At 38.7% G+C, this 27,041-nt stretch overlaps 1 protein-coding gene and 1 long non-coding RNA gene across 2 annotated transcripts in view; one reads left to right on the top strand and one right to left on the bottom strand.

Annotated features, from left to right (window-relative positions):
* Positions 1 to 18,699, bottom strand: part of LOC102030496 — a 98,871-nt gene extending 80,172 nt beyond the window's left edge. The window contains exons 1-2 of the long non-coding RNA XR_001236675.1: positions 18,487 to 18,699; positions 12,153 to 12,277 (exon numbers count right to left, since the gene is read on the bottom strand). This is a non-coding gene — a long non-coding RNA (uncharacterized LOC102030496). The remainder of the gene's footprint in view (positions 1 to 12,152; positions 12,278 to 18,486) is intronic.
* LOC102002991 (glyceraldehyde-3-phosphate dehydrogenase-like) lies at positions 15,395 to 16,504 on the top strand. Its single transcript, XM_005375051.2, has one exon. The coding sequence runs from the start codon at positions 15,400 to 15,402 to the stop codon at positions 16,462 to 16,464; it is 1,065 nt and encodes a 354-aa protein (XP_005375108.2). The 5' UTR covers positions 15,395 to 15,399; the 3' UTR covers positions 16,465 to 16,504.
* Positions 18,700 to 27,041: the final 8,342 nt, after the last annotated feature.

Raw genomic sequence — 27,041 nt, forward strand, 5'->3', positions numbered from 1 at the left:
TTTGAAATTCTGTACAGTTTTTATTGTTTTGTGTTGTTTTGCTTTTGTCTTTGTTGTTGTTATTTTGTTGGGTTTTTTCCTTTAAAATAAAAAAAAAAATTACCGTGAACTGTATATGGAAGAGAGCTATGTTTCACACTACATATGAATCTAAGGCCTGATGATCTGAGATGCAGCTTATATGGTAATGGCACCACTGGAGAGCAGCTGTAAATATAGTTTAACATTACAGAGAGGTTTCATCACATAGAGACCATTGCTTGCAGATGCATATCAAAGCCTTATCTGTAAGTGGCAAGTGGCAATAAGCTGCATCTGGTGGCAGGTATTATAGTGACTAGTGAGTTGATGTACTTCAGTTGTACAGCTGCATTTTGTAACAGGCTATAAATTGGACACTTGTTTCAGTGTGTGCATGGCTTGCCCATCATTTTATTTACCACTTACCCCTTTGGTCCATGCCTCTTTCCTGCACTGGACACATGTCTCAGTCACAGCGTTGGTAAGCCCACAAGCTATCTCTAGCCAAAATGAACGAAAACCAAATATCACTGGAGCCTTCTTTGTAAAGGGACATAGACCCAATGATAAGAGAGCAAAAGACCCTATGACTGCCAACAAAAAGAAAGCTTCATTTAAAAGAAAATACCAATACTCCTACTTAAATTATGGGTTCATTGCAATAGGTGATTAGCATTCTCCAACCCCACTTTGCATAATATATAGTGACCAGCTATCCAACACAGTCCTAATATCTTCAAAACTGCTTTGTCTTATGAAAACCAAACACCCTACATTAAAAGACAAGCTGTTGGAGGTTTTCAAAAGAAAAAATAAATGCAAAGACAAACAGTAGAAACAGTTATTGAAGGCCACCACTTCATCATCTGCGTCTGCACTATAGCATAGTTTTTAGTGCTAACTGCATTGCTAAAGTGAAAAAGTCCTTCATTATTGATAAAAACTTGATCTTGATTATTGCTAAGAATATTTCATGAACTTTTAGGAAAGGCTACAGCCCAAAATGTTGCATATGTTTCTCTTTCAGCTAGCATCATAACTAGATGAATTGATGACATAGCAGAGGATATTGAGGCACAATTTTTATAGAGGACTAATGAGCCATTGTGGTGTGCCATCCAGGTTGATGAGTCTATAAATAGTCACAAGAAGGGATGATGCAATATATTTATCAGGAGGTTGTGCATAAGAATATGTTATATATGGTAATCTGAGCAACTGATTTGAAGACAACAATATGCAATGGAACAACCATTGGTGAATTCCTACCATCTTGTCTAGTGAAACTCTATATTTTCTCTAATGTCTTATTTAATAATTATTTTTTTATTCTCCTTAATGGTTTGAGCAATCTTCCATTCTTACATCTGATAATCTGAGCAATGTAGCTGAAGATAACAATATGTAATATAACAACCACTGTTAATTCCTATCATTTTGTTTTAAAACCCTGTATCACTTTTAATGTTCTTGCTTTGTTTTGTTTATGTCAGTGATGTTGGTATGTTGCTGTTGTTCTTTTTTTTTTACTTTCTTTAAAATTAAAAAAAAATGTTATATGCACTTTTGTTACCAAACAACATCACAGCTGCAGAACTATTCAAGTCTTTGAAAGGTTGCATATCAGGAAAACTTAATTGGTAATTGTGTTGTATATGCAGGGACAGAATGGTTACCGTGGCTTTCTGGTTTCAGTACTTAGATCAAAGAGGTTGATTCTGAATGTGAGTCTACACATTGTGTCATCCGCAAAGAAATACTTACTACCTCCAAAAAATGTCACCTGAATTTAACACTTTGCAGGGTGTGATTAGAACTATCAACCACATAAAAGTGAGGAAATAAATATGGAGTGCACATTACTTCTCTGATACCCAGAACCAGAAATGGTTTTTTAATGGTAGATCATGGGCCAGAGTTTTGAGTTATGAAAGCCATTCCAGAGAATCTTTTTTAGAAAATTAGCCACTATTCACAGCACATTTCAATGACACAGGTTGGGTCACAAACTTCTTTACTCATGTGACATATCCAATGTTCTCAACAAACTCAATCTGTTACCTCAGAGGAAAATGATAACTGTGTTCAAGTTGGTAGATAAAGTGGATGTATTCTAAGCTAAACTGGAATTATAGTGGTGATGAGTGGACACTGAGATTTCTTATATGTTTCAAACATTAGCAAATCTGGAAAGACCAAGCCAGGGCCTTCTTTCTCCCAAGTGGTGCTTGATCCCCAGTCTCAGCTTTCAAAAGAATTTGAGCATTACTTTCTATTTTAGTTACTTTTTCATTGTTGGCACAAAATACCCCACACTCACAGATTAAAGTAAGAAAGGTTTATTTTGGCTCACAGTTTGTAGAGCTTACTGTTCAGTCAGCTGCTTCCAAGACAGGGCATCATGACAGGCAGGAAACAACACACAAAATAAGGGAAGGATGAGGGACTCGTACCCTCCAGGCCACACCCACAGCAACACACCTCTTCCCATCAGGCTTCAACTCTTAACATCATACCCAGATACAAACCCAGCAGTGGATAGTCTGGTATCACACACCCATAATCCAGTCACTTTCCAAAAGCCCCACCCATGAGCAGATGAGGGTTTGGAGGGAAGGGACATATAAATACAAGATGTAGTGGTTCCCATCCACTCCCCCAAAAAACTGGGAAGGAATGGATCTATGACCCATTTATGCATAAGCCAGGTGAATCAACTTTGTGCTAGAACAGAATCAACAACTTGAAATCACAAATGATTATGTCCTTTAAAAGTATGTTTGAAAGAACTTCAAATCTCCATATGTTCTGAGTTAAAACCAAGACAAAATATCTTGAGATTGCTACATAGATCCTAAAAAGTTGGCTTTCTTTTCCAGCATTCAGTCTTTGTGAAGCAGGGTTTTCTGCATTGGCAGCAACCAGAACAAGATTATGTTATAGACACAAGCAACACATCTCTGGTGTTGCTGTCTCCTGTCACCCCCAAAAAGGATTGTCTGGTTTCAGGAAAACAAGCTTAAGGTTCCCACTGTATCCCCATTATGTTGTTATATAATTAATTCGTTGACTATTACAATGTAATAATAATGGAAATAAAGTGCACTCTAAATGTAATGCACTTAAATCATCCCCAAACCACCCCTACTCCAGTTCAGGGAAAAATTGTCTTCCACAAAATCAGACCCTGGTACCAAAAATATTGGGGATCACTGCTTCACAGTGCATGTCTCTGGTTCAATTTCCCCTTGTGACAAACTGCTAGTCTGCTGTAGTCATCTGTCTCCTCACAGGGCAAAACAGTGTCTTGATAAGAGTTAGCAGATCTTTCAGTGGTCCTTGATTTCCAGACTCAAGCTTTCAACTCTCCTTTCCACAGCCTCTGGGGCCTTTCAGGCTTCTTAGCCTTCTCAGCCTTCCCAGAGTTCTGGCAGGCAAGTGGTGCATTTCTCAGACAGTCCCTTCTGCCAGGACTCAAATCGCTGCTTCCGTGTCTCCACTGTTTTCTTTATATCTACAAAAAGTTTACTGGCTTTCTTCTTTATCTTGTATTTTGGTTCCTTTCCTTGAGCTAAGTGCAGTTCCCACAGAGTACTCACCTAACTGTGTGTGTTCCTCAGTCCAACTGGAGAGCAGATTTGTTTGCACTCTTCCCTCATCCTGCTCTAGTACCCTCGCTAAAATTCTGTGAAGATGGCTGATAGGATTGTCTGAAATTTCATAGCTAAGGCAATGGCAATTCAAAAAGATGATTCACTTGCCCATAACCACACAGTTGCTGCATTGGTCAGTTTTCCTGTTGCTGGGGAAAAATGTCTGATACTTCTTTCAAAAATATCATAGTAGAAAGCTGCTTATCTCATGACAGCTGAGAAGCAGAGCACAGGTGAAGACCACAAGCAAGAGACACACCCTCAAAGGCACCCCCAGCAACCCCTCCTCCAAAGGGGTCCCACTTCCTAATAGTGCATTAGCTATTAATCCAGCTTTTCAGCTACTCTAGCATGTCTAGCTATTAATTTAGGATTACTTCACAGATGAGTATAGTATCTCCATGATCCATTCATAACCTCATGAATCTCTTACTCTGGTCAAGTTGAAAATTAAAGTTAAGTGGTCCAGTTGGTAAATGGTGAAGCCAGATTTGGCATTAGCTATGGACTTCCAATCACAGTAGTCTGAGATAAGAAAGGAGGCTACCAGACAAGAAATATGAATCCTTTTCAAAAGATACAAAAGGAAAAGAAACAGATTCTTTCCTAGACCTTCCAGGAAAGAACACAGCCCTGCCAGTTACTCAAATTTAATGGAGTGAGACCTGTGTAGAAAATCTGATCTGCAAAATTGTGAACTAATGAATTTGTGTTGTTTTGCTTCTATAGTTTCACATAATTTCTTACAAGCGGTGGTATAAAACTAATATACTATATTCTAGGGGAGATATATAGGTATATTTAATCTTATAAACTCTATGATTATACATAATTATTATTTTCCCATTTTTATGAGGAAATTAGGCATAGAAAATATTTAAATAGACACTTCAGAGAAGATATAAGTGTCAGGGAGCACATAAAAAGATGCCAATATCATTGGCCATCAGGAGAAATATAAGTTAAAATAATAATGAAGTTCTCTACATATGCATTGAATTTCTAAAATTAAAAAGACAATATTAAGTGTTAACATGGATATGGATCAAATAGTGCTATCAAATTTTGTTGATGGGTTGTAATATGGTTTTAAAAAGCCCTATAAACTATTTTCAAATTTTCTTTAAAAGAGAAACTTAGAGCCAGGTGTGGTGGCACATGCCTGTAACACCAGCACTCAGGAGGCTGAGACAAGAGGATTGCCTGGACTTCAAGGCAAGCCCAGACTACATAGTAGTTTAAGGCCAGCCTGGACTACCTAATGAGACTCAACAAGACAAAACAAAAGAAAACAAAAGATAAACATATCCTTACTGTAACACCCATCATTCTTACTCCTAGAAATTTCCCAAACAGAAATATAAACCTGTGTCCACAAAAAGACTTGTACACAAATATTTTTAGCAGCTTTCTTCACAATAACTGGAATTAGAAACAATCTCCAAAAGTCTATCAAAAGGAAATGTATAAACAAATTTTAGTATATCCACATAGTAGAATATTTCTAAACAATAAAAAAGAATACCAGAACAGAAACAAAAGAAGGATGAATCCCAAAAATATCTAAGTGAAAAAAGGCTTACACAACAGTACATGTACCACATAATTCCTTTTTCATAAAATTATAGGAGAGACAGATTTAATCTATGGTGCTGGCAGGTTAATATTTGTCTGGGCTGAAGGCTGGAGAACATTAAATATAGAAGAGTGCAAGGAAGTATTGCATATTTTAAGGTGATATAAATGCTCTTTATCCTGGTTGTATGGGTTGTCATGAAGGTATATAAGTTCATCAAAGTGCTCAGAAATAGACACTAAAAATGAGTACACTGCATATAGTATACGTCTTAGTCACTTTCTCATCCCTGGAACATATTAGCCAACACCCACAACTAAAGGAGGAGAGGTTTATTTTGACACACGGTTTTTACAGGTCTCAGTCCATAGTCAACTGGCTCCAAAGGAGGACATAAAGGTGGAAGGGCCTGGCAGAGGAAATCTGCTCACCTTATGGTGACCAGGAAGCAGAGAGAGAAAGGAGGTGCTGGGAAGGGCGATAGATCCATCCAAGAGACACTCCTCGTGACCCACCTCCTAACACAAATCAGCTATACCATCCTCTGAGCATCTTCTAAAACCCCCAACTAGGAGCATATGAGGCTTTTGAGGGGAAATTTTCAATCCAAACCCTGGTTTTTAAAATGTCACCAAAATCCCCCAGCCAAAATTCTAAGGCTTGGATTTGAAACCAGGTAGTCTAACTCTAGCACCTGTGCTGTCATCAGAAGATAATGCCACCTGTCAGCGCTAGTTGAACACTATAACAACCTAAATTATTGTGCCTGATTGTGTGGTTAAAACTCTTTTACCTTTCTCTCATCAAGGGGTAGAGACTGAGTCTTTAATGTGAATCTTGATGTTCTATGACCACTTTGGGCCAAAGCAGAAGTGGCACCTTTCAGTCCTAAGCCTGGTATTGAAGAAGGTGGTCTCTCAAAGCTCTGGGATGTCTTATAAGGATTCTACCCACCCTGCTTGAGAGAACACATGGAGAAGACTCTGAAAATTCCTAGAGTAAGAGAGGGGTCCAACCAAACCCAGCTTTCTGATTCCCCAAAGGACACCAGGTGTATGAGGGACAATGTCTTAGACCTCTAGACCCAACCAAGGAGTACTCCACAGGGACCCCTGGCACCACCACATGGAAGGGAATAATAAACCAGCTGAGCCCTAACCTTCAAAATCATAAGAATACCTAAAAGGTGGTTATTTTGACACACTAAGTTTCAGAGTACTTTGTTGTGCCACAGTCATTAACTTGAAAATTAATTAAAAATTATTCCCATTTCTGCTGCAACTGATATTTTCAATACTTCCTGGCAACCTTTCTGTACTATGTGACAACTGTGCTATAATTATTCTGCTCCTGGGCTTAATAGATGAATAGCTCAAAGAATTATAGAGGCCCATCTTCACTTGTTATAGCAAGCACATATATAGACTAATGTCAGTTCAGAACCACTAGCTTCCTCAGCTCAGGCTACTGCCTCTTGGCTGAGGATGGTCAATCACCTTTTTAAGGTAAGGTGAAGGTGATTCACAGCAAAGTCAACCCAAAAATTAAACACCCCCAAGATTGTGCATAGAAACTAGATATTTAGACAGTTGTTCTTTTGTGAAAGGCAACCTTTTCTGAAGCAATGAATCACTTCTAGATACAAGTAACCTATTGGATACATCAGAAGGATGATATTTTCTAAAATGTTGGGCAATGTCAGACTTCAGCATCCGTGTTAATGCATTATGATAAATATAAAGTACTGATGCCTCACTTTCTGGCTCTGGAACTCTGCTTAGCTACAAAATGCCACCTGTCTCTGAGGCTCCAATTGCTTACTATTCAAGAACAGAGTCACTGTACAAAACAGAACTATGCACAAGCTCAGGGAGAAGCTCCTGATAATACTACAGCTTCGAGAATTATTGAGACTATCCTAATGACTTTCAGATAACACATCTTCCACTGGTTATAATTTTGAATTATATTTTCATAGAATCAAAGGGTTTTTATTTGTTGGTTTCTTTGGCATTTTGATAATTTGCTTACCAGCAGTCTGAAAACACAAGGCTAAATGCAAATCCTTAAAAGATCAGCCAATACTATTAGAAATGCTAGATTGGGCATTCCCATACAGAAAGACCCTGCTGGCCACTTACTGTAAGCTATTTACCATGACCTACAAATTCTGGCATGATCTTCCCACTGCCAACCTCCTTCACTTGATGTTGTCACTATTCTCCAGTCACAGGGGCCTTTATTAAACGCTTATTATGTTCTAAGCTCCATGCCAAGTTCTTTAAATTCATTTTCTGCTTTAACATTTATAACAGTCCCAGGAAAGGGATAATATTATTACTACTGTACAGAGAAATAAAGACCCAGAAATTATGTGGCTTGGCCAAGGTGACATAAGCACTGAATGTTGCAGCCAGATATTTAACCCTGCACATACAGAATTCAGTTCCCAAATGTGTATCTTCAGACCATATATCCCCCAGCCTTATTGATATGTGCACTTCTATACCTAACAGACATATGAAACATGACCTACTAAATAACTCAAGTCTGAAAGTTTTATTTTACACCTTCCCTCCCCATCTTCCCAATCTCAGTCACCCACTGATGAAGGCAAAAGCTTGAATGTCACCTTTCATTGCTCTCCTTACAGCAGCTCTTGTCAGGTTTCTGTCCAAAATAAAAGCTAAATCTGTCCACTTCTCTCTACCTTCACTGTTACTACCCTAAGCTGAGCCTCCTCCATCTCCCACCTGAGCCCATAGAAGAAGCTCCAGAGTAGTCCCTTGGCTACATCTCATCCACTCCTCATACAGTAGCCATCATGGGCTTTACAAGGTGAACATGCATGAACACTCACCCCGTTAAACTCTCCAGTGATTTCTCCCCATCACTACCATATGCAAAAATGTAGGTTAAAATGTACACACATATTGTTAAGCCAAAGAATCCAAACTATAAGAATTTTAGTACATTTTCATTTGTATAAAACTCAAAATACATAAAATTAAGCTATAGTCACAGAAGTCCAAATAAAGTTTAACTTTTGAGGAGTAGGAGACATAAAAGAATGAGGGAGAGGTGCTCCCTCTGGTAGCATGGGATGCTAGTAATGTTCCATAGCTTGACTTATGCAGTTACAGAGACATGTTCACTTTGTAAAATTTCATGAGCTATGTGTACACGTAGGTTTTGTGTGCTTTACTATGTGTATAATATACTCCAATAGAAACATTTATAAAAGGAGACAGGGACTGTCACAATGGGATAACTTAAAGGTATTATCTCATACATAATAAGGACACTTCAAACAAAGTGTTTTCAACAGGTTGGAAATACACATTAGTAAAGACAAGTATGAATAAACAAAAGCAAAAGAAAAATGGTAATATTAAAATAAAGCAAGGAGAGAAGTCAAATTAAAAGTTCTAAACTGGATATAGATGAGCTTGATGTGGTAATAAGAATTTATGTTCAATATTTACAAAGAAGCTACAGTAATCATAGGCTTTTTTTTTTTTTACAAAAAACTACATAAGAGATAAATAAATAAAGTAAAAGTATTAGAGTACATTTAAAATGCAACCAAGGTAGGCATGGTGGTGCATGCTTCTAATGCCAGCACTATGGGAGGCTGAGGCAGGAAGATCACAAGTTTGAGCCAACCTGGGCAACTCAGCAACTTAGTGAGACCAAAGCTCAAAATAAAAAATAAAAAGGTCTGCGATGTAGCTAAGTACAAAAGCCCTGAGTATAATCCCCAGTGCTGGATAGATAAATAATAAATAAATAAATAAATAAATAAATAAATAAAACGCAACCAAAGTGTGAAATCTCAGTAAGCTTTTTTTAGAATCAGGGAGCATGCTAATAAAACAAAAATAAACAGAAGGAAAATTGAATAGTATATCAAAAATACAAGTTATTAAGATATTTAGAATAGTTTTAGAAGCTTAGCAGAAAATATACAATTTCCATATGGAGCTAAAATATTGACAAAAATCAATCACACAGACACACACACACACATATATCCATTAAAAACTTTACACATTACAGTTACAAATAATCCAATAAAATTAAGAATAAAGTACACTTGGACCACACATATATTCTTCATAGATTATTTGGTTCTGCATTCTTTTTTATTTTCTTCTGTGTTATATTGTTGCTGTTGCTGGTGGTGGTGGTGATTTCATAGAGAAGAATGGAATAGAAAAGGCTCCTTTCCAGTTGTTAACTGGAAATTGCTATTTAAATTCAACTCAAGTCAATAAATACTCAGGCTTATAAAAATCAAGATGCTGTAATTAGCACTAGAAAAAGAAAAAAAAGAGAAAAAAGCTCATAGCAAATATTTGAAGGACACAGGTAATCCCACTCTATTGAAACACACAATGCAAAGAATAAAATTCACTCCTGTCCCTGTAATGGCAACCGGAGTCCTATCTCAGCAGAAAAGTCTCCCAACTTTCCTTAAGTGAGATAGTCTTATTTACGGTCTGGGAGCCCTCAGGACCATCCTAATAATAGCAATGCTTGGTAGCATTAATAAATGATGCTGAACAATCTAAAAAATTATGGTAACACATATTCAGCATGTTCTTTGGGAGATATTTTCATACAGAGCCATATGGGCCACTTAATAAAAAAGAATTTTATTTTTTAAAAAAATGTAAGATAAGCTCCTTTTTGGAGTGGCTCCTTGCCTAGCTAAGAGTATGGTTGTGTCCTAGAGACTTAAAATAATTGTTCTGGGGTAAGTAAGCAATATATATGGATAATGTGTGTGGTGTGGGTCTGTGTGTGTGTCTCCAGGAAGCTAAAGAGTGAACAAATATAAATTAGATCAAGGGCTTTGGGAGATTTAAGGCTCTGTGCAAAAAAAATAATAATAAATTCAACTAAGCATGAACAAGAGGTGGTAGCCACTTTTTAGTCTCCATTAGTCTGATGATATTAGCACCAAGACTTAAACCTCAAGAAGTCATGAGATTCTCCCATTTTTCCTTAAAAGGATGAAAAAAGAAATCTTCACCTGAAGGAAACAACATTTGGCTCTAAAGCATTTGCTCCCTTGATTGTCCTGGCCTTGCTACCTAGCTCCTCCTTCTGCCTGCTCTCTGTATCTCCACAGCCATGTTTTGTTCAGCATCTACTCCCTGGGTTCTAGGAAGAAAGAAGCCAATGGAACTCCAGCTGCTATTTATAAAACACAACCTGTGACATGAACAGTGGGCCTTTTTCTCCTCGTGAATCTTGTGAGATGTTCTTCTAGAAAGGGACCAACTATATTAGCCCTGGAATTGGAATTTGAACCTGGAATGCCAAGCGTAAGAGTTGCTGGCCTGGCATCAGACTTTGGCTTTCAGAAACCTCAGTATATGTCCATGTCAGATGGGTTATGGCTAGCTTTGAGGTGGAAGCATCTCTATATAAGCTGATTTCCAGAAAATATAGGTAATTAAATTAGCAGTGAAAATCAGAGGATCATAGTAGAAGACACAGAAGGAAGAAAATTGACATCTATGATACTGACCAATACCTCTGAGACAATGATGTCGGAAATATAGTTCCCACACCAACAGAGTGAGCATCATCACCTGGGAAACAGAAATGCAACTTTTCAGGCTTTTCCCTGACCTGTTGGGACAGAAATTTTGTAGGTGGCATCCAATAAGTCATGATAATTCTGTTAAAATTTGAGAATAAGTTCACTAGGGGAAGAAAAAACTTAAGGCATAGATCAGTGAGTCTCAAATTTTATCTTACATTAGAATTCTTTGGAGAGTTTATTAAAACAAAAATCACTAAATCCTACCCTAAGAATATAATATTCAATAGGGATGGGAGGGGCAGTTTGCATTTCTAACCAGTTCCTAGATGGTGCTGCTTCTGCTGCCTCTAGAACCACCGGTCTACGTATAGATTTAGGCAAGTAGAAGACTGCCTTGATCTCAGACTAGAAGGGGTGGGACAGTGGGATGACTTATGATTACATAGACATGTCAGTGATTTATACAGAGAAATGCTCTGCTCACTTTGGGGCCTGTGGAGACAGTAAAGACGAGGCAGACAGAGTTCCCTGCCCTCCTGCAGTGGCAGTGGTGAAGTCAGCTGTCCAGAGCAGGCCAGGCGAGCCATCTTCACAGTGGCTTCTGTGAACCAATATCCAAGGACCAACCAGGTTGAGGGCAAGCCAGTAGATACTGGCATGAAGAGATGAATGCAGAGAAAAGAATTCCTTGCTCCCACCTGATAATTTAGCACCTTGGAAGTTTCCAGAATTCAGCCATGAACTCGGGGAAAGTGGGAAAATCAAGACAGTGCATTTGAAAGGAAGCTATGCTGTTAGCATCTTTTATAAGCTCTTCAAGATACTGCTAAAGACAGAAAATTGGAAATTTTATTTCCACGATGCTTAGGAAATATGGGCAAGGTACACCACCTCAAAACAACCCTTCAAGTGTAGAGTAGAAATGACTGCCTGAGTTTCCCTGCTCAATCAACCAGCTTGATGGGGGGACATCAAATATAAATTGCCTTAGAAAGCATAAAATGACTATTTGTGAAGGAATAACTGGTAAAACTCAAATACAGAGACATTCTTCCCAACGACTGACCTGAATGTTCAAGTAGGTACTACTGTATGTATTAGGTTATGGAACTTTATCGATGGTTTTCAAAATTTGAGTGCAAGTGAGCATGACTATATGGATTGAAATTTGTATCTGCTACACTCATATCCATATTCTTCTGCTGGCTGCTTTCTCCAGAATAATCACGACCAGAACAGTAAATTTCATAATATAACACAAAGAATTGATACACCAGGAAGAATAGGAATTGTGTACTTTTTAAAAATATAGACAATTTTAGAACTTTTAAGAGTCCATACTTACTTTCCTTCTGGCTACTTGGATGTTCTTGCAGTAGGACGTTGGACCATCTGGGACAGGTGTAAGATATCACAGTCTGTTCTCAGTCTTTCCCAGGACATAACAGCCATAGAGTTTACTGCTGACACCTGAGACAGGAAAAGTAGCCTTTGCTCTCCCTTTCAAAGTGACTGTTCTTTGATTTCTCTCCTTGTATGATCTTCTTATCTCTGAATTTTTTTAGTTCTTGCAGTCTGAACTAAACACCCACATGCTTTCATCCAGCCTGGTATTATTCACCAGTTATTTCATGTACTTATCACTCATCTCTCAGCCCAGAAGGAACCTCCTCAGAGGCAGGAACTGTGTCTTCCATTCCTTTTGCATTCTGAATGGCACTGCACGGTGCCGAATCCTGTAAGCACTGGAGAAACGTTCATGCATACACTGTGCACGCACACAAAACATAGTGGATGAATGAATGGGGAGTGCACATTTCTTCTACACCAATTCAAAAAGAAGCTCTCAGAAGCGTGTCTGCTGGATTTGAGAGTTTTAGTAAAAATTAAAACTTCCTCATCTACATCTAAATGTGTTTTATTTATGTCATTAGTGCTTGCCTGAATGTTCTTCTCAAAGTCTTTGTTGGAGAATTGCTGCATGCCATTATTTACAGCCAACAGCCGTGTACCTATGAGCTTACGCACGGCTTATCTCAAGTGAACTGTGGGACTCAGCCAGGCAAGACTGGATAAGCAAATTCTACCTGTGCTGTCCTTACTTCTTAAGGCTCTTCCTATCCTCACCCTATCCCCCATCTCCTCTTTAACAGATGATTAGCCAGTAAGAGCTGCAATACTGGCACGTTAAAAGACTTCTTTTAGTAAAGGAAAAGAGGCAGCATTTAGAATCTAGAGAAATTAACTGAACATTTTTGTATTTTGAATACACAATGGGAGAAATACTTAGTGACCAGCTTCCTGAAATTTCTTCTTCTAAGAAGTCTATTTGACTTGCTCATGAGGACTATTTCAGGAAGATTTATGGAAAAAATCCTATTCCTATGTGAAATCTACAAACTTCTCTTTTATGTGTGTGTCACTGGGGATTGAACCCAGGGCTTCAGATTGAGTTACATCCCGACCTTTTTGATTTTTTTATTTTGAGGCAGGATTTCGCTAAATTTCCCAGGCTGACCATGAACTTGTGAACCTCCTTCTCCAGCCTCCAAAAAAGCTGGGATCATAGGCAAGTGCCATTGCACCCAGCTAATATTTTAAAATTTTTCATAGGTATATTCATGCTTTGGGGAATAGATTTGAACTAATGAAACTTAAAAATCACTCATTTATGAATAAAAAGGGACTAAATTATCATGGTTATGCTTTTCTTATTAGAATATTCACATATTTTGTTTAAAACATGGTGTCAGACATCTGGTGGAAGTGCTGATAGCTTCTTCTCCCAAGCTGAGAACAGGCACTGCTCACTGAGCCAGGACTCTTTCCCTCCTGCAGAGCAGTTGAGGCACCCATTGGCATGCATCCATGCTGGCATGCCAGGCTGGATTTTTCCTGGCATGGCTATTCTTCCTGATATCAAGGTAACTAGGAAGAAACAATTTATTGGAAGGAATGGAATTAGAGCAATTGAACAATTACCAAAAAAAGTACAATTAGGAAATGAAATATCAGGAGTGAAAATAAGTTAGATATAAAGAATTGTAACATAATGTAGAATATAACAATCAGGAGGGGTCTGGTCGTTATGTAGTTAATAAGTTTGTTGCCATCAGAATTAAAAAAAAAAAAAAGAAGGAAGGAAAACAGAGAGAGGGAGGAAGGAAGAAAAGAAAAATAGAAGGGAAGGAAAAAGAAGTTTTTAATTACTGCAGTTCATCACTGGGAACTGCAGATGAGTGTACTCCAGACCTTTTGCACACTAAGCACACACTCTAACACTGAGTGACACATTCAGCCAGGGAAAGTTCTTAGATAGAGAAAGGTACAGCAAATAATGTACTAGACAATGTCCATTTTCTACAACAAATGCCACAATGAACTTAATAAGGCCACTGCTTGTACTATCCTTCTGTAAATGCCAAAGGAATGAGCCCCAGACACAATTCAATGAAGGCAGTTCCAGAAACAGACAAGATAATGTGCTCTAACTTGATCCTAGAAAACCAGATACTGAATAGGATGGGTGGGTAATCCCAAAGGGAATTTGATAGTTTTGCAGGATATTTTCTAAATCTGGGATATTACTGCCAGCCCACTACATAGCATAAATACCTAATGACTGTAACGCCAAAACAGTGTCACCTCTGGGTAAGCCCTGACATTATATTGCTCTTGTCCTCCTCTTAACTAGTCTTTTGAGTACACCAGCAATTTCTGTCACATTGCATTCCCTCATAATGGCTACATCCTATATTAAGGCATTTCTGAATTAGTTATATTTTAGATGAGTTGCTTGCTCAATCATGTGAAACATTAAACTGACAATATTTCTCTTTTCCACAATATAAAACATGCTAGTGCTGTGTCCTGAAGCATAGCAATTATAATTACAGTTATTGCACAATCTGGAACATGTCTGTATGTACAGGCTCTCAATAAATATGTATTGGATGAATGATTATCAAGGATACTGTTGTATTATCTTCTCCCACATGTTCCAGAGTTTGAAAGGGTATGTCTAATAGTTTGCATTTTAATCATGATTAATTTACTCTTTTAGACGGGTATGATATGCTTAGTTTTATCTCATGGATTCAATATAGTCAAATGCAAAGGAACATGCATTTTGGCTTCAGCTCACTGACCTCAAGTACAAACAAAGGTTTCTTGAAATTATGTTTGGTCTGTTGATTGTGATTTTTTGATTCTTACTGAGTTTCCCTTTAAAAAAAAAAAAAGAAAGAAAGAAAAATACTTTCTGGTTCTGGAATATTGCCTTATTTTAAAAAAAAATGTCTCAATGATATGTGTGATCCTTACCTCACATCATAACTAAAATATATCCCAGAAAAATTTGAGGTAATTATAGAATATGCAATAATACTTTGTTAAAAGTAAAATAAAATTTATCTGAATATTTATCTTACACTTGAGAAAGGACTCTAAACATAAAAATACTATAGAGCCCTGGATGTGGCGGCACGTGCCTATAATCTTAACACTCTGTGAGGCTAAAGAAAAAATATCAAAAGTTCAAGCCCACCCTGGGCGATTTAGCAATTTAACAAAACCCTGTCTTAAAATAAAATATGGGCTCTCTGCTCCTGCGCGCCCTCCGACAGCTGTTCTTCCTTAGCAGCGCCAGCCGCGATCCAGACACGATGGTGAAGGTCGGAGTGAACAGATTTGGCCATATTGGACGCCTGGTCACCAGGGCTGCTTTTAACTCTGGCAAAGTGGACGTTGTGGCCATCAATAACCCCTTCATTGACCTCAACTACATGTTCCAGTATAATTCCACCCACGGCAAGTTCCATGGCACTGTCAAGGCTGAGCACTGGAAGCTGGTCATCAGTGGCAAGGCCATCACCATCTTCCAAGAGCGAGATCCTGCCACCATCAAGTGGGGTGGTGCTGGCGCTGAGTACAAGGTGGAATCCACTGGTGTCTTTACCACCATGGAGAAGGCCGGGGCTCACTTGAAGGGTGGTGCCAAGAGGGTCATCATCTCTGCCCCTTCTGCCCATGACCCCATGTTTATGATGGGTGTGAATCACGAGAAATATGACAACTCCCTCAAGATTGTCAGCAATGCTTCCTGCACCACCAACTGCTTAGCCCTGCTGGCCAAGGTCATCCATGACAACTTTGGCATCGTGGAGGGACTCATGACCACAGTCCACGCCATCACTGCCACCCAGAAGACTGTGGACGGCCCCTCTGGGAAGCTGTGGCGTGACAGCCGTGATTCTGCCCAGAACATCATCCCCGTGTCCACTGGCGCTGCTAAGGCTGTGAGCAAGGTCATCCCAGAGCTGAACAGGAAACTCACAGGCATGGCCTCCTGCATGCCCACTCCCACCGTGTCAGGGGTGGATCTGACCTGCCGCCTGGAGAAAGCAGCCAAATACAATGACATCAAGAAGGTGGTAAAGCAGGCGTCAGAAGGCCCCCTCAGAGGTATCCTAGGCTACACCGAGGACCAGGTTGTCTCCTGTGACTTCAACAGTGACACCCACTCTTCCACCTTTGACGCTGGGGCTGGCGTCGCCCTCAATGACCACTTTGTCAAGCTGATTTCCTGGTATGACAATGAGTTCGGCTACAGCAACAGGGTGGTGGACCTCATGGTCCACATGGCCTCCAAGGAGTAAGCGGCTCCCCACCACAGCCCAGCCAGACCAGAGGGGGAGGCCTCGCTGTAGAAGTCACTGCCCCACTCCGCCCCAAAACTGAGAATCTTCACTCACAGCTTCCATCCCAGCCCACTGGAGAAGGGGAGAGGCTTAAGGAGCCCTGGCTCATTTCACACCACCAAAAAAGCCCACTGTACCCAAAAATACATAAATAAATAAAAAATAAAATAAAATATGAAAAGGATTTGGAATATAGCTCAGTGTAAAGGTCTTTTTTCCTATCCTCAGTACCATGAAGAGGGGAAAAGTCATAAGAACATTAAGAAAAACTTTTTAGATTTTTATTGCATAAAAGTTAAATTCTCCTGCACATAAAAAAAATCTAAAGGCAAACAAAAATAACATAAAATAACATAATTTTGTTACTATGCAAAGGTTTAATAGCTTTCACTTATAAAGTACCCCTATAATCAGTAAGAAAATTAATTCTTCAGTAAAGGTTTGGCAAAGAACACTGACAATTTTAAAACAAAAAGATAAAAATAGCCATTAGAAACACTTCAAATGATAGTACAAAAATGGAAATTAAAATGAGATACTCAGTTTGATCTATCTCATTAGTATGTATTTGAGAAATAATAATACTTAATGTAGGCAAAAGTATAGATTTTCTGGAAAGCATTTTGATAATGTGCAAAACCTTTAAAGTTCCGAGTTTAACAAGAGCAAGGTTATATTTATCACATTATTTCATTACATTTCTCATGATGGCCAAAACTAGAAAAATTATAGATGTCTGAAAAATAAAGGAATATTAACTCCTTTTAGTTAATTAAAGTAATTAAACCACATGCTAGAAAATTTTTGATGAAATTATAAAATCTTGAGAAAATTCACATGACTAGTCTTACAGCTATCCGTGCCATATGATTCTGGTTGCCTAAAATCTGTATGTTTACATAAGCATTGAAAAAAGTTAGGAGGAAATATATCAAAATACTAAAATATTAATTCTGAGTCAGGTGTGATTGCACACACTTGTAATCTCAGCCCTTGGGAGCCTAGAGCAGGAAGATCATGAGTTCAAGACCAGCCTGGGCTACATAGTGAGACTCTACTCAAACAAACCAAAAAATAAAAATAAATAAAATATCCATTCTGTATGTGACAATATGATTGAATCTTTCATTCTTGGTGCTTTTTTCTTGTTTACCAAATTCTCTACAATGATCACATATTATTTTCCTAACTTTAAAAAATAGCATATTAAATTTAAAAAGAGCCAGGCGTGGTGGAGCACACCTGCAATCCCAGCACTCAGGAGGCTGAGGTAGGAGGATCATTGCAAGTTTGAGGCCAGCCTGGGCTACAAAGTGAGCTCAAGGTCAGCCTGAACTGCATAGTGATGCCCTGTCTCAAAAAGACAAATAAAAATAAATAAGTAAATAAGTAAAAAGAAATAGAACACCTGGTGTAAATAGCAGATTCCAGGATGTTTTCATATAAACACTCATTTTTTTTCTAGGTTAGTTATCTGCAGTACATTCCTTGGGTCAGGGATTATGTTATGCCCTTAAAACTTCTCAATGCACCTCCTCCAGGCAGGTGCAGTTCAGTGATGATACAATTCCTGTAAGATTGTACCTAAATTACTAAGAGCCAAGTCAAACCTGGTGGGTCAGATATGCAGTTTGTAGTAAGGGGAAAAAAAACACCTAGGGCTGGGAGTGTAGCTCAGTGGGAGAGAATGAATGCTAAGCATGAAGACCCTGGGTTGATCCCCAGTACCAAAACAAAAGCAAGACAAACTCTCACAAAGAATAGGCAACAGTCCTATCAACAGACTTTGGAAAAAACCTCCTGCTTAGTCGTCTCCCCCAAACATTCTTTGTAAACCCCCTAGAGGGCTGAGAGTGCTTCTTCTGAGTTCCTGAATTGTTTTAGCTTGACCCCAGCATTGATCGCAGTTATTGCAATACTCCAATCAGTGTCTGCCCTCCCCGCATGAATTCCTTTTACAGAAATCTCTGCTGTGCTCACCTGTGTAGCCTCAGAGCACGGTGTTAGGCAATCCAAGGTATTTCTTGCCTGGGATTTCATCTAAATCTTGAGGCTAAAAAATGGATTCAAATGAAAAATATTAATCTCTTGAGCGAGGGTCAGTGCATGATGGTGAATCTTGCCTGCTTCCTCTACTCAGCATGGCAAATCACACACATATAAAATAAGTGGTTTCAGATTAGTCGGCCCCAAAGTGGCTGTATGAAACCCAAGCCTTGTATCACTCTCTCATGTTCTATTACAACTCTCTCTGTCCATCAACAGCCCAAGCATTAACTCAAATAAGCATTTCTTTTAATAACTTTGCTTGGAAATGACTGCATGAAACCATGAAGTAGAATTGAAAGTTTCTTGTTTCACTGAAACTGGATCAACATTGACTGTCACACAGTAAGTGCTGTGGTCACTGCCTGGCCAGGGGCCTTTTCTCTGTTGGCTGCATGATTGTTTCTTGTTTGTATAACCAGGGGCCAAGGTAAAGTTGAGCTCTGCCGGAATCTGAAGGAATCCTGGGAGACTAACAAGCTGCTAAAATCCTTCCATCTGGAATTTACCTATGCTGGAATAGCAGTGCTCCTTACTCTGCTAGGAAATCTGCCTGATCCCGTCCAACTGGAGAAGCAGCATCCTTAAAGGGCCCTGTGCTTTGAATGACTGCCTGACCACTTCCTACCTTGAGTCCCCGCTGGGTTTGCCAAGAAGATTTTTTTTTTTTTTTAATTTTAAAAGTAAAAGGAGGAAAACGTTAACAGACAGACAACCTTTTACAAAATAGCAAAAGAACAGTACAGACAATACAGAGTTACAGACAAAGTGGTAGGAAATTAACAATGCTTCTTGTATTACATATTGATATCTTCAAAGCTGGATTTGGAGCAGGCTTCTTCCAATGTCTGCTCCTCTTGCTGAACTTTACGGTCTTTGAGAACAGGGATAATATTTCCCATGTTTTCGTAGCTCAAGTGCCTAACACAGTGGCTGAAATGAAATCCACCAAAAACAAATTGAACTGAATCACTGGGTGAGGGGATGATGTTTTTAAATGATTATTATATATTTAGACTCACAGTAGGAATTCCAGCTCCTTTGAAACAGAATTATAACCTTTTTCTGGAGCATAGTGTGGCTGTTAGAAAACTTTGAGTCAAAGTTCTGTCACATTACTAGCTTTACACACCAGCAAGTTAATGCCTTTTGAGTCTTGATACCCTGATCTATTAAAAGGAAATGAAAATAATGTATCATTGTCAGGATTAAATAAAATTATGACACCTTCCTGGTACATTGTAGGGGGTGGAACAATCTCTTACCTATGTTTAGTATTTGTTTTATGCTACAAAATAATTTTCCCACCAAAATTTTTTACTTGTCCTTTAGGATTCTTACTTTTTATTCCAACAGACTCTACAATCCTACAGAGCAGGAATCAACAAACATTTTTGTAAAAGGCCAAATATTAAGTAGTTTAGGCTTTACAAGCCCCTAGTCTCTGCTTTTGTTGTTGTTATTTTGTTTTTATTTCTTTAAAATCCTTTTAAAATGTAAGACTATCCTCAGCTTATAGGCAATATAAAACCGGATCTCCTGTCAGATTAGACCCATAACCTGTAGTTTGCAAAATTCTGCTGTACAGAATGGTTACCAAAGCATGTCTCTTAACCACCAGCAGTGGCTTCTGGGAATTCATTAAAATGTAAATTGTTAGGCCCCTACCGAATGAGAAACTTTGAATTTGCGCCCAGCAATCTGTGTTGTAAAAAGCCAGAGGTGTGATTTTGATATAATTGGTCAGCCTGGGCTGCATATTAGAATCACCTGAGGAGTTCTAAAGCCAGTCACTACCAAGCTTCACCTGATACCAAATCAAAACCCTGGGAGTGGGACCAAGGCATTAATGCTGTTGAAAGTCTTGGGGGGATGCAAAGTGCAGCCCTTGTTGAGAAAGCTGGTGTAAATCTAGATCATTTTCATTTTTGCAAATAAAGATTTAAAGCTAATGATATTATCAAAGGTGTGCAATAATTTAAGTCTTCTTGTTTTGTTGACCTCTTCAAGAAATCTCACCACAAACAGTTAATTAGAAGATAGCTATTCATTACTACATGCAAAGAACTATGTTGGATGTAGGGTTTTAAAGTATATTAATGGAGTCATCTATCTTTGAGTGATTTTTGTATAAAATGGAAACTTCCATTTCAAAGAAGCTCATAATTTTGGTTTTACAAGGAAGAACCAACTGGGGGAGCACCACCCAAATGTCCTTCTCCAAATTCTGAGGTTATACCTGCAGATACCTTTACTTCACCACTGCCTCATTTCCCTCAGCCTTCTCAGCATGGGCTAGGCCCATGAATCCATTATCCTGCATGGAGTAAGTCATAGCATGTTCATTCTTGTTTCAAAAACATTTTTCCCTCAAGTATTCTGTGAAAAAACCTTTGCATGGTTTTTTTCTGGTAAGATAATTCTAGAGTGCCACATTTGACAAATGACATCAGCTAGCCTGCTCTAGCCATAAACCAATTTAGAACACTTATGAATAATTTGGCTTCAGGTCAAGGTGGTGTAACATGAACCAGCAGAATATACAGCACAGTGTGTCCTTAGCAGCTATCCTAAAGATCAGCAAAACTCATTCCTGTAAGAGAAGCTCATCTGTGAAGCAAGGTCAAGCCCTGTGGCTGTCAGAGAAGGATCCTTGAACTGGAATCTCTCCTTGCCTGGAGGTACTTCTGCTTTGTGACTGCTGTGCAGACCCCCTGGTTATCTCCCTTATACCCATTCCATCCTGCCACCAACTATTGCCCCATCTTCACAGTTACAAGCATTCCCATTTTGCTGGAGAATCAATTCAGGGAAGGCTGAATTCCTCTCCAATCTCAGGGATTGAATCTTCATGGCTAGACAAATCACAGTAATTCTATTTCCTTTGTTTGATTGGTTTAGGAATAAGCATAAAATCCACAATTCTAGACCATGAGATCTCAGAAGAAATGTACAGGGTGACTTCTGGAAAGTTCTCTTTTTCTGTTCAAGTAGAACACAAAAATAAAAATTTGGGGTCGTGCTGGGAATTGAACCCAAGACCTCATGCATGCTAGGGAAAATTTTCTACCTCTAAACTATATTTCCAGCCCCAAAATACTTCTTCTTAGGTCATTGGATGAAGTTATATGATAACATGATGCCTAGATCTACTGCTTTGCAACAATGCCTGGAGCCAAAAGCCAACATGGCATGATAGAAAGATAATGTATTAGTCAGCGTTCTCCATAGAAACAGACTCAATGGGCTACATATAGATATATAAGATGTATTTCACAAGAATTGGCTTATTGACAATTAAGACAGCCAAGAAGCCCCCAGTCTGCCATCTATAAACTAGAGACCCTGGAAAGCTGGTGATATAACTCCCAGTCCAATGCTAAAGGCCTGAGAACCTGAGTAGGGTACTGATGTAAGTCCCCAAGTCAGAAGGATTGAGCATCCAAAGTTCCAAAGTCCAAGGGCACTGTTAGCCACATAACCAGATATGAATCCTGTGCATAGTTCTGTGCCTGGTAACTCTAAGCACATGTTTATTAGCACCAGGAATGTTTCTGTGGGGAGAAAGAGTTTTTTCACTCTATTCTTCTGTAGTTTTCACCCTTACTGACGTAGCTCCTCTCTACCACAATACTCTGCTGAGTACTTTATATCTGCCTCTTATAAAGACCTGATTGAGCTATTAACTTTGCGGGCCCATCCACTCCTGACACCAACACAGTGAAGGACAGGCCCTACCATACAGGTGCTGGTATTTTGATTGTTCATTTACTGTTATTACCTTTGACATTGTCATCACCAAAGCCATCCAAGGTCCTTAAAAGCTTCTCTATATTCCTGGCACTTCACACATAATAAACATTCAATAAATGTTGAGTAAATGCTTGAGGGCTGGGGATTTAGCTCAGTGGCACAGCGCCTGCCTGGCAAGTGCAAGGTCATGAGTTCAATTCCCAGTACCAGAAAAAAAAAAAAAAAAAAAAAGTAAATGCTTGAGTGAATTCTGTTTGCAGATAGAAAGCCAACGAGGAATAATAAAATGTAAAAATATCCATGACTTTATTTTTAAAGACAGAAACCCAAATACTAGCCTTCTCCTGACGCATCTAATTAAAACCCAAAGAGTGAAAAGTTTTGTAGTTCCCTTTTTAAGAATTGAGTGGCCTCTCTTTTTTCTCTTGCTCTGAATCTAATGCTCACTGTCGCTGGAAGTTTCAGGATCTAAGTAATTTAATTCTACAAGATCTTTCGTTGAAACTAAAGAATTCCATCATTACCAGTTACAAGTTTCTGGCTCATTGAAAGGTGTGCGTGTGTGTGTGTATGAGTGCACTTTTTGAGAAAAAGTACACAGTTATATCAGTTCCTTTGTGTGTGTGTGTGTGTGTGTGTGTAGGTACAGGGAATCAAACTCAGGACCTCATGCTTGCCAGGCAAGTGCTGTGCCACTGAGCTATATCCCTAAGCCTGATTATATCAGTTCTATAGTAACTCATTTATTCTACAATTTCAAAGTCATGGACTACATATAACATTGCCTTGAAGAAGTGCATTCATTGGAAATGTCTCATCCAGCAGACTGACTTTGGTAGCTGGGTTAAGGAAAAGAGTGGCTTGGTTCACCTTCTGTGGACCTTCCACCCAGCGAAGGGCACATGTGTAACATTCACGGTGGTCTTGGGTACAAAAGAAAGTGTCATCCTACTTTCTTCTGGAAATTTCGTTACTTGCCTTGGACAAAAAAAGCTACTTCATCCAAGGATTAAACATCTCAAGAACCAAATCCTACAGTGAGAGACTGAATAACTTCAACAGAGAGAAGGGAGTATCATGCTGAGACGAGGCTTCTCTGGAGCTGATTCTGCTTCAAACATCAATCCCTCCATGAACAGCACATCTGCAGTAGCTCCATGAAGAAGAAGCCCATGCTAGAGCAAAAGAAATATGCATATCAAATGTGCTTCCTAAAGCCTGTAGTTATCCATGTGAGGATGTAAAAATTATTAGCTGAGCCAGGCTTGGTGGCACACACCTATAATCCCAGCACAAGGCAGGAGGACTGCAAGTTCCACCCCAGCTTGGGCAATTTAGGGACTCAGGGAGACAGTCTTTAAAGACAAAAAAGGCCTGAGGTCGTAGCACAGTGTGAATGAATTTCTTGAGTTCAATCCTCAATAACACACACACAGGGGCTGGGGATTTAGCTCAGTGGCAAAGCGCCTGCCTGGCAAGCACAAGGTCGTGAGTTTGGTTCCCGGTACCGCAGAAAAACCAAAAAAATGAAAAAAATAACACACACACAAACAGAAAAAAGAAAGAGGGAAAGAGAGACAGAGAGAAAGAAAGGGAGGGAGGAAAGAAAGGAGGAGAGGAAAGAAAGAAGCAAGAAAGAAAGGAAGAAAGGAAGGAAGAAAGAGAGAGAAAGAAAGAAAGAAAAAGAAAGAAAGAAGAAAGAAAAAGAGAAAGAAAATTATTGACTGAATATATAATACCAAGGATTAATATTAATCCCTCCACAGCAGTGCTGATTCTCTACAAAATCCTCACTTAATGTTCCTTATGAAATAATGATTTGCTTACATGTCTCTTTCTTCCATTAAATTTTAACTGCCTTGAATCCTGGTACGTGGTTTCAAGTCATCTTTGAAGCTCAGTGACTAAAATTCTTACAGTAGCAGACACTCAGTAAATATTTTGAAAAGGAGTAGTGAAAAGGCCCAGACTCAGTCAGTTGACAGATATTTACTAAGCCTAAAAGAAAGAAGACAGGGACTGTAAATAAAGACATTTCGCTTATATAATGAGAAGAGCCTGGGGTTTGGAATCAGACAGACAGCATTTTGAATCCCCACTTTGTCACTCACAGATTGCTCTAATTTGAGTTATTTCACCTCACTGAGCCTCAGTTTCATCCTTTGTAAAATGGAGATCACAAATTTCTCCAAAGGCTAACGAGAAGGTTAAATGAGGGATGCTGTGGCCTGAATTGTGGCCCCCTCCAAATTCATATGCTGAAGTTCTAATCACCAGTACTGAGAATGTGACCTTCTTTGGAAACACAATAATTACAACTGTAATTATTTCTGATTAAGTAGGATGTCCCCACCTGACTCCAATAGGATTAATGTCCTTATAAAAAAGGAGAATTTAGAGATGGGTGTGGTGGATGGAGTCCACCTATAACACCAGCACTTCGGGAGGCCAAGGCAAGAAGATCTTACGGGCAACTAAGTGACTCAGTGAGATCTTGTCTCAAATTTTAAAAATTAAAAAATTGTAGAAGGAAAAGGGAAAATTGAGAAACAAACATGCACATAGGGGGAACACTCTGAAATGAAGGCAGAGATCAGGGTGATATTCTACAAGGATTTTCAGCAAACTATCAGTAGCCAGAGGAAGAGCATGGAACACATCCTTCCTCACAGTGCTCAGAAAGAACCAACCGTAGCAACAGGACTTGATCCTGGCCTTCTAGCCTCCAGACTTCCGAGGAAGCACTTTTTGTCCTCGATGCCTCTCCATGTGTGGCATTTTGGTAAAGCAATCCTAACAAATAAAAATAGACTGTGTGAGTAGCATTCTGACACAGTAGGTATTCAAAATGTGTGTTTTCAGTATTGTACTTTTCTGAAAGTTTATGCCTAAGAATGACTTTGGCAGAAGTAAACATTTGATGGTGATAGGAATTACTGAAAACAGTAATGAGTGATGATATGACTTACATTGGAAGGTAGAGATTGGTTAATACAAATTAAAGTAGAAATGTGAAGAAATGGCATATTATATGGTGTGAGTAAAATATCCCTCTCTAGGAACTATTAGGGGAGGGGAAGGGGTGAGGGAAAAAAGGTTCAAAGGGAGAGTGGACACAATAAAAACATAATGTATGCATGTATAGAAATGTCACCATGGAATCCATCAATGTGTACAATTAATGTGTTAATAATTGCAATTTTAAAAACCGACATTCTCGAGAAGTTGCATCTCTCTTTTTTCCACTATTTTTCTTCTTGAAAATAGAAGTAATGGCAACTAAGAGGATCTTTGTAATTTTCTATTGCTATAACAAAATACCTGAGGCTGAGTGTGATGGTGCATGACTACAAAACCAGCATTTGGGAGGTGAGGTCATGAAAGGCCTTACTGACCATATTAAACAGTCTTGATTTTATCTTGTTGACAGTAAATAATTTTTGCAAACTGTATATAACAAAGTATATCATTTTAATAGTTTCTGAGTGTGCAATTCCATGGCATTAAGTACATTTGTAATATGGTACAATCATCACCACTATCCACTTCTAGAACTTTTTCATCAATTTAAAACAGAAACTCTACTTGTTGACTATTACTTTCCCCAAGACCCTGGTAGCCACTATTCTGCTTTCTATCTCTATGAATTTGCCTGTCCCAGGTACCTTATGTGAATGAAAGCATATGCCATGTGATTAAAAAAAAGTCCAGTGCATGTCTACATTTTAAAAAATTTATTATGGTAAAAGATACATTGCCATTAATTCCCTGACACAGTACTCTCCTTTGCTTCAACCACACTTTCCCCATCCTTCCTGCATTTTTGAAGTAGTTCTGGTTCTTTTTGTAAAGGTCTTTTCCTGGCTGTCTCAACATCCTGAACCAATTTCAAACATTTATGGCAATTTCTAGCAAATAAAAACATTATGGTGTGTTTTCATCCACTGGATCTAGCACTATTCAACTTCTGGCTCTTCCCTAGTCAAAGTGACCACAAAAGGTAAATGTTTTTAATTGATTCAGGACATAGAATCAACCATGGCAGCACAACTAGGGACATTCACAAAAACAGACTTCCAAAACCGCTTCAGAAAGTGGCAAGAAAGAGGCAATAAGTGTGTTCAAAACAAGGGGGAGTATTTTGAGGGAGATTAGTGCCAATGTATCTTTTACTGTAATACTTTTTAATTTAAATATTCACTATGTTTTTATCATACTTCATACAATATTTGTGTACATTATTGCCCAGTTTTTCCCTTAGTATAGTTGCTAGGTTCATCCATTTGTAATATATATAAGAATTTTGTTCTTTTTATTTATTTTATTTTATTTTATTTTATTTTTGAGACAGAGTCTCACTAAGGTGCCCAGTCAGAGCTTCAGTTTATGTTCCTCCTGCCTTAGTCTCCCAAAGTGCTCAGATTATAGCCATGTTCCACTAAGAATTTTGGTTTCTTTCAAAGGCCAAATATTCTTCCACTCTATATATGCCACACTTTATTACTGCATTCATCTGTTAGTAAATATTAGGGGTTTTTTGGCCTTTGGGCTCGTATGAATAGTGCTTCTATAAACATCAATATACAGATATCTGTTTGAGTCTCAGTTTTTAAATTTTGGGGGTGTATATCCTGACTTGGAATGGATAGATCATATAGTGGTTCCATATCTACCTTTGTGAGAGCTGCCTTCCCCAGCAGCTGTACCATTTTACATTCCCCAAAGCAATGCACAAG

Source organism: Chinchilla lanigera, unplaced genomic scaffold (assembly GCF_000276665.1).
Source record: "Chinchilla lanigera isolate Chin_1 unplaced genomic scaffold, ChiLan1.0 scaffold00005, whole genome shotgun sequence".
Taxonomy (NCBI): domain Eukaryota; kingdom Metazoa; phylum Chordata; class Mammalia; order Rodentia; family Chinchillidae; genus Chinchilla; species Chinchilla lanigera.